Genomic DNA, 9,018 nt, shown 5'->3' on the forward strand with positions numbered 1-9,018 from the left:
CAAAAAAAAAAAAAAAAGAAAGAAAAAGAAAAGAAAAAAACACCCAGCTATGATCTTGTATGCGTGTCTCACCACTGGGAAGAGTCCTCTGAACGCCCTGGGAAAATAATATATAAGCTTATTTCTCCTTTACCCCACCTCCTTTCTTTAGGTGTTTATTCCACAATGTCCACAGCGGTAGCTTCAGAATATAAACAGGTATCACCAAAGTCATCAGTGGTAACTAATCCCAACCACATATTTCAATGTGAATTAAATATACCCATGCCACTGTAAAGAGAATATCATGTCAGAGTAAATGGGACCAACAGTGGCAGAGTACTTGGGTCCTAGGTCACACATTAGCATCTGAGGAACCCAGAGGTTAGATCTAGATCTATCTAACTGACATAATGCCTTCCTTCTAAGAGCTTTATGCATAGTATGAAACACAGCAAGTGTTCCAAAAAGTGGTTGCTGGGAACTGAATTCATCTCATTGCTTATGGAGTCCCAGCTTTTTCAAATAATGTATTTCTTAAGACCATAAATGGAAACAGATCCACATGGTAAGATTCTGACATTAAATGCCCAAATCCTAACAGGTCATGTGCTGCCTTGTTCTGGTGAGAAAACTGCCAAAATGAGTACTAGCAGCTGCAAGAAGGTTGTTAGTAGGTAGCATGGGACAAATGACCATGGTGTGAAGAAAAGTATACTCTTCAAAAATCAAACCTAAGCTGTTAGAAAGTCACGAGTGAATAAACAGATGGTGGGAGGCAAAATTTGGGGGGATGGAACTAGCCAATAAGAGCCTTTGGAGAAGGTGGATCTTGAGCTGGTCCTTGCAGATGATAAAAGACTTAGAATGAACTGGGCATATTATTGATAATCAAGGACTTGCCCTTTCTGAGGTCACTAATGCCACCAGTCCCTTCATCTCAGACTAGAGATATAAGTTATCTCCACACACTTGAACTATAAATTTTTGAAAGATATTTCCTGGGAACAAAGCAATATTTCTGACCACTCCAGAGGATCAATCAATGTCAATATCACAGATCTGAGAGCCTATAATGCCTGGGCTCTCCTTTCCTCTTCTCTTGACCTTGTGTGAGTTTGATCCATTAATCCTTTCATTTTGGGATTGCAATCACCATTTGCCACACCAAGTCTAGATGCTGTTTTTAAGTCTAGGAGGAGAGCAAAAACAATGCAGAGGGGAAGAAAACCATGCCTAGACCTTCTCCCTAGGTTGTTTGAAGTCACTGGATTTATGACTTTGAGGATAGAAAATTAAAATTAAGTCAGAGTACCTCTTTTCCATGGAATATAAATAGTTCACAGAGATAACAAGAGAAATTTAAAGAAATTTTCATTTTGATGGCAGAAATGCAACATAACATCATTGGATTACTTATTTCGTCAAAGTGAAGTCTCCTTTAAATATTGCTTTTTCAACCTACAGTGATGAGTTTATAACCTTTTCAACATACAGTGATGAGTTTATAACAGTTACAGAGCGAATATGACTAGCTTCCTGCTTCATGCAAAGATACTATAGAAAATAATACTCCAAGCCAAAAAAGAAAAAAGTTTTAAGACATTTTGAAGTCTCTGATTACTTGCTGGTGACAATGAGAAAGTATAACTTTACAAAAATAGATCTGGGTGCCGCCATCTTATCGTAGTGCTCAATCTCCTTCTTTCTGAGCCATTTTCTCCATCTTGACATGCTGCAGGACAAATAGCACATATCACCCACACAGGATTATGAAAATAAACAAATAAACTAGAACAGATCAACACTTTAGTTCTAACAGGAGACAGGAAGGTAAAAAATAAGTAAAAGGATTCCATACAGAAACATTTAGACAAATCCAGAAGGTGAGACATTCTAGTGGACAACAGGTTAAGCCCCTCCAATAACCAATATCATGAAAGGAAAAAAGAGAAGCAGTGGAAGGAGAACTATTACAGATGAAAGAAAATTAAAAGATTTAGGCTGGGTGCAGCGGCTCGTGCTTGTAATCCCAGCATTCTGGGAGGCTGAAACAAGGTGATCACTTGAGCTTAGGAGTTCAAGACCAGCCTGAAAAAGAGGGAAACCCCGTCTCTACTAAAAATAGAAAAATTAGCCTGGCACCTGTAGTCCCAGCTGCCTGGGATGGTGTGACAAGAGGATCGCTTGAACCCAGGAGTTTGAGGTTGCTGTGAGCTAGACTGAGGCTACAGCACTATAGCCTGGTCAACAGAGTGAAACTGTGTTTCAAAAAAAAAAGAGAGAGAAACTTAAAGGATTTAATAACCAAATGAAATGCATAGTCTTTCATAGTCTTTAAATGGCTTCTTGTTATTAAAAAAAACATTTATTGGCTCGGCACCTGTAGCTCAAGCAGCTAAGGCACCAGCCATATACAACAAAGTTGGTGGGTTCGAATCCAGCCTGGGCCTGCCAAACAACAATGACAACTACAAAAAAAAACAACAGTCAGGCATTGTAGTGGACACCTGTAGTCCCAGCTACTTGGGAGGCTGAGGCAAGAGAATCACTTAAGCCCAGGATTTAGAGGTTGCTGTGAGCTGCGATGCCTCAGCACTCTACCCAGGGTGACAGCTTAATGCTCTGTCTCAAAAAAAAAAAAAATTAAAAATTAAAATTAAAAAAAAGAGAAAACATTTATAAAATACATTTGGAGGGAGGATCAGCACCCGTAGCTCAGTGAGTAGGGCGCCAGCCATGCACACCAAGGCTGGAGGGTTCAAGACCAGCCTGGGCCTGCTAAACAATAATGACAACAGCAACCAAAAAATAGACAGGCATTGTGGTGGGTGCCTGTAACCCCAGCTACTCAGAAAGTTAAGGCAAGAGAATCACTTAAGCCCAAGAGTTTGAAGTTGCTGTGAGCTGTGATGCCACAGCACTCTACCAAGCATGACATAGTGAGATTCTGTCCCAAAAAAAAAAAAAAGACATTTGGAGGGAAATTGGAAAAATTTGTAGGAAATTATTATTAACTTTGTTAGGTGGGAAAGGATATTATGGTTATGTAGAAAAATGTTCTTTTTTAAAAATGTACACTGAAGCGAATTGTCGTGATATCTATAATTTTACATACTTTTAAATACTTGAGCAAAATAGAAAATATGAGAAATATTAACAAATGTTAATATACTTATTCTATTAATCTCTTTTTGGAGTATTTCCATTACTCTACAATCAAATGCTTTTTTAAAGTGTTCAGCTTCTTCACTTATTTCAGGGTTAATACGGGGGCACATACAATCATGTTACACAAATCGGTTTTGTAGGGTTAAAGTCCACATCATAGTTGTGTCCTTCACGCAGTAAGTGTGCCATAAACCCTTGCAATGTACCCATTGGGTGGAAACTTACCCAACTCCTTCCCTCCACATTTGGATTTAATATAGTTTTTCTCCCATGTGAACATGTAGTTGTTAACTCTAGTTTCAAATTGGTACTGAGTAAATGTGATGCTTATTTTCCCATTCTTATGATACTTTGCCTAGGAGAATATTCTCCAAACCCATCCAGGTTGTTACAAAAGATACAAAACCTCTTAATACATCTTTATTATAGCTGAATATTATTCCATTATACATATACCACAATTTATTAATTGTGTTGAAGGGCACCTTGGTTGTTTCCACATCTTTGTGATCATGAATTGGGTGCAGATGTCCTCATAGTAAAATGTCTTTTTTTCTTTGGGGTAGATGCCTCTAGTAATGGGGTTACAGCAGCAGTTCTCAACCTGCAACCCACAGGAACTGTATTAAAGAGTTGCGACATTAGGAAGGTTGGGAACCACTGGGTTACAGGATCCCCTTTAGGGGAGGTCTACTTTTAGATCTTTGAGGAATCTCCATATGTCTTTCCATAAAGGCTGTACTAATTTGCAGTCTCACCAACAGTGGATGAGTGTTCCCCAGCCCTCAGCAACATCATCATCTGTATCCACCAGCTATTTCTGTTGTGATTATGATCTATAACAAACAACTCCAAAATTTCATTTCCTTACAACAAACAGATCACTTTTGCCCACTGGTCTGCAGGCCAGGGGGACTTGGCTTTGAGATGTGGGTTGGATTCAGGTCTACTCTATGTGTCTTTATTCTAGGAGCAGTGACCAAAGGATGAAGCAGCAGTGACTTCCAGGACCATGTTCTCATCTCAGAGGGCGAAGGTTCAAGAATGCTGGTGGAAATCCCCAATGTGTAGCCCCTCAGAGGCTCAGTTTGGAACTGGCACACTGTCACTTCCACTCATCGTCTGTGGATCAAAGCATGACGAAGACCCAGTGTCAACAGGGTAGGATGAATGCTCCCCTATAGCAAGAAGTCCTGAAAAATTATGTGGCAAAGAACCTGAATATAAAGGGAGGAAGTGAAGAGTTGGGAACCGCAACAGATGCACTCTCATCAGAGTTCCCAACTTTGTGTTTCCTGTAACACAACGTTCTGTTCAAACCAGTTCCTAATGGCTGCTTCTTGGAAAGTCTGTACACCAGCACTAGGAGAAAACCAATGAATCTCATATGGTTTTCCCAGCAGCCTAATTTACTAATTAACACAGTAACCACCTATCTTTTGCCATTTCAAAGACTAGCACCTAAGGCCAGCTGTACTCAAGAATCCAGCTTACTCCTCATTTATAAGTGAAATATGTTCGTAATTTCCCTTTTATAATGATATATTTCTCCAATTTTAATATCAGGTGTATCCAGATTAAGTAGAATGATTTGGAAGTATTTCTTTTTCTATTGTCTATAAGATTTGGCATGATCTGTTTTCTTGAAATTATCTTTTACTTTTACTTATACATATTAGTTGTCTATTTTTTTTTTTTTTTGAGACTTTGGAAAAAACAAAATAAGAAGAAGAATCCAACTTACAATTCTTTATCCTTGTCTGATTCCTCCAAGAGACCCGCATTTTCCTGCCTTCTTCCCTAAGCCATCCCTGTCACACTGTTTGTTATTGAGGCCAAAACATTTCTTCTTTTCCTCTTTGTTTTATCAGCAAAAGAACCTTAGACTTTATATGTAGTATATAGGGATTAGGTTGCTTGGAGTTGACGGGATAAGCATGGATGTTGTGTGTAGCATATTGAAATTGTGATAATTTAATTAAACCATGGACTTAATGGACCTCCAGGGAAAGTGTGAAGATCAACCTTTTTAAAACCCTGCTCCCTGTTGACGAACAATAGCAACAACAACAAACTCATGTTCTCCTTCATAGTAAACATTTAATAAGGGCACTTTCTCTGAGCCTACTATACTGCTTTGTTTTCACAGCAATAGAAACGGAGATCAAAGACAAACAAGACCAGTGTCTTGAGAGCCCTGGGGAGTCGTTTTGAGAAGGGGAAAATTGGGTCAAAAATCAGAGGTCGAACAAGAATATAACTAAAACTAATCAGCTGGATTTGGCCAAGGCCACCACCGCTAGTTGCACAGGTTGTACCTTGCACAAGGGCGCTTGCCCAAAAGGACAAATGGAGGTAAAATTCAGCATGTGCCCTGTCTGCCAGCCTAGCCAAGGCCCTCGTGCAGGCTGGCATCATCTGGAGAAAGGGATGCCATTTATAAACACACAAGGTTGTGATCTGTTTTCCAAGCTCAAGCCCAAAGAACTATTCCGTACATTCTCCCAGCGGGGTCACCTTTTCTAAATAGCACAATGTACCATATGGGCTACTGGACCTGAATTTAGCAACTGGGAGGTCAAATGGGAGGATAAAATTTTAAATTTACATGACAGCCATTTGTAAACCTATAACACTATTCAAGCATAAAGCAGGGCAGGCCAAGGTGATTCAGAAGCATAGCAGGTGACAGGAGAAATTACATTGACCACAAATATTTTCAGCCTAACCCACAGCAGGTAGATTCCACATGAGATACTCAGGTATCTAACAAACTCCTCTGCAGGAAATCATTTGAGAACAGACTGGCCAGAAAGCACAGATGGGAGTAGACATGATGATTTCTAAAAGTCCACCTTGGTCGCAAACCCCAGGGCAGACCTAGCCAGTAGGGTAGAAAAACCTCAGACAGCAGCACCTGAGCCAGCCTGGCCTGGCATAACTGCTTTGATCTCACCAAGTTTGACTTGAAGAAAACATCTGGTTCCGGGGCTTCTCAGAGGCCAGTTGGTACAAAACCAAGGGGAGGTTTTTGTAAAGGTCTGTAGCACCGTGATTGGGGGGATACGCACAGTGCTACAAAACCCATGGAGACCTGTACAAAAACTGCAGGGGCAAAAGCGCTATTTCCCTGGGAAATTCTCAGCCTGGGAACCATCCCCCAAGGGATGAATTCACCAGGCAGCTTTCCTCCTTGCTTGGTGGCCCAGAAAGGATGCCAGGAAGTTGACTGGACCACGGAAGATGACCTCTCACTCCCTATTGTTCTCCCTTGGGTGAAACGGGCATTTCAATGTTTTCTTACAGCACTTTTGGGGAATACAAAAAAGTGTTCTTTAAAAACACCTCTTATCTTGCTTTCATGCTGATTCTACTGCAAAAGAGAGTTCTATGAGCTACCTCCTGTGGAATGTATGAATCCAACTCCCTAGAGACATTTGCTGAAATGCTTTGCTTTGCAGTTGGGAAGATGGATTTGAAGAGAGATTGATTTGTTTGTAGGCAATCACCAGCCACCACTGCTCATTCTGAAACAATTCTGTAAATCACCCGTACCTGATCAGTGCTTCACGCCACCTCATCTGCTCTTATGGGACCACACGTTATCAGCCCTTGTCGCAGCATCGGTGACTGTAAATGCCTTGACTCTGAAGTAGTCACAGATCCAAGACCCATAATCTTTCAAGATTGACAACTAGATGTAGGTCTAGGAAGAAAAAAAAAATCTAAAACAACAGAAAGCGACCTTTCAGAGCTCCTGGTAAGGTGTGCTGTGCAGGGAACATTCACAGCAGGAAGATGGCTCCTGCACGCTCCTCACACAGCAGCCTCCTGAAGCAAACCCATCCCTATCTGCAGTGGATTAAATCATCAGGAACCAGCTCGATGAGCAACAAGTGCCATCTTCCAAGGAGCCAAGCCCTAAAGATCCTTCAGTCCTAAAGCTGCTGGGGAGAAGACAGGCAGGAAGTACTGTGCAGATTATAGAGAGGTCGTCCAACGCCGTGATACAGATAAGCTCATCTTCGGAAAAGGAACCCGTTTGACCGTGGAACCAGGTAAGTAATTCGTTTGTTCAAAATTTGGAGTTAAGGCATCTTCCATCTAGGAGGCAGAAATATTAGAAAACAGGAATGGGTGAAATAGCGCTTATTTAGGGTTGAAGACAACTGCTGGGAAGAAGCAAACTATGGTCATTCCTCTCCATGGGAGTGGGGCTGGGGAGCATCCGCAAAAACAGTGGTCTTGAGGGGATGTCACGGAGCCCATAAGGTCAGGGAAAACTGAGAGAATTCTGCCCAATTCATGAGATTCGTGTCCAGCTGTAGAAACCAGAGTCATTGACCCAACTCCCGAACAGAATCATAACTGACCGGGAATGAGGCTGATCTGAGTCGGGGTGATTCTATGGAGGTGACTCCAAACATAAACAGCTCTGAACTTCCTCAGGCCAAACACATCCATCCCCTGGGCATGGAGGGTGAGGCCAGAGCAAGTGGTCACTGGTGCTCCTGCATCTCTCTTTAGAGGAAAGGAATGTGTTCCAGACTTTTGTTTCTAATTGTGTGAATTGCAAAGGGAAACTAGGTTACTGGTGAGAAGTAGAGAACGTTCTGGTTCTCACTGAGACCAGATGCCAAGCAGAACAAAGTGAATGTGTAAGGCTTCTAAGAAATGTTTTGTAGTCTCTAGGACTCAGCCAGGAGTAGTCCGCTAATGACTCCTAGTGTGTCCATCTCATAAAGAGGACAGGGAGCCACTTGATTAACTGTTATGAAGGAATCGTGCTCAACTCAGAGGGCATCTTTTGGTGTCCTGTAAGTGGCATTTAAATTCAACTGTGTCTTGCTAAAAGAAGATAGTGGTCTCCACTTAGCAGAAACTTCCAGTTAGATAATGCATGTTAATGTTAAGCCAGAGAATGTAATAAACCAAAACCAAAAGCCAGGGCAAAGTTCCCAGGGAATTCTAGCAGTAAGGCTTGTGCTCCCAAATCTGCCCAACTGCCTACTAGAAAAAAGGAGCTTTGGCATCCATCTTGTGTTTTCCAAGGTAAAAGAAGGCTCTAGAGGGGGAGGGTGGAAGAGGGTGATGGGTGAGGTCTCTCAGAGACTGAGGACTGGGGGGCCCTGGTGTAAGCAGTGAAGGAGGCTGGGGGGAAAATATGGGCATCTACATCACATCCCCAGGCCCCACATGCTGTGGGAGAGAGAAGGACTTTGCCCTTTGAGAGACAGAGAGAGAGACCCAAAAGAGATGCATTCAGGCTTTTCCTTTTAAAAATCAAAATCTTTGAAAAATTTAGAAAATTCAACTAATTCAGGCCCTTGCCTTCCAGGGGCATCCAAGCTGAGTCCCAGCAGACTGCATGCAGGTTATCTGAGTCTTGTTTCACTTATCTGCGGTATCAGACACTAAAAATTACACTTGAACTTTTTTTTTCTTTGCTTATCGGTTTTAGTTAGCATTTATGTATTTAATGTATGGCCCAAGACAACTCTTCTACTTCCGATGTATGGCAGAAAACAAAAAAAAAAAGGTTGGACACCCTTGCAATGCCCTTTTTGGCTTTAAAACATCTCATTAAAATAATAGTTTACCCACATTTCTAGCAGAGCGAAAGACTGATTTCCTAATTTCCCTTTGTTGGCCAAGTTCCTCCTAATGGATTAAGTTCCTCTGTTTACAGAGTTACATGGTCCAATATTTCCCTAAGTGGGGAGCGCACAGTGCAGGATTTTAGATGGTAAATGGATACTTTCTTTTCATTTTAATGACTCTTAATGGATATCAGGATAGTACAACTAGATCATCAAAACCATGCGATCTAAAGTTTTCTTTTAATTATATTCTAAGTAAATTTTTTTT

The 9,018-nt window shown here is 41.3% G+C and overlaps 2 protein-coding genes across 2 annotated transcripts in view; both read left to right on the forward strand.

The window, feature by feature from the left end:
* LOC100954674 overlaps window positions 1-9,018 on the forward strand; it is a 235,000-nt gene that overhangs the window by 129,140 nt on the left and 96,842 nt on the right. The window lies entirely within an intron of this gene.
* The window catches only part of LOC105888229 (immunoglobulin lambda-1 light chain-like), a 40,335-nt gene that overhangs the window by 16,710 nt on the left and 14,607 nt on the right, over window positions 1-9,018 (forward strand). Inside the window, exon 3 of the mRNA XM_023508133.1 lies at window positions 7,164-7,208. Within this exon, the coding sequence (XP_023363901.1) occupies window positions 7,164-7,208 (45 nt within the window). The remainder of the gene's footprint in view (window positions 1-7,163; window positions 7,209-9,018) is intronic.

This window comes from Otolemur garnettii, unplaced genomic scaffold (assembly GCF_000181295.1).
Source record: "Otolemur garnettii isolate 467f Iridium unplaced genomic scaffold, OtoGar3 scaffold00225, whole genome shotgun sequence".
In the NCBI taxonomy this organism is placed as follows: Eukaryota; Metazoa; Chordata; class Mammalia; order Primates; family Galagidae; genus Otolemur; species Otolemur garnettii.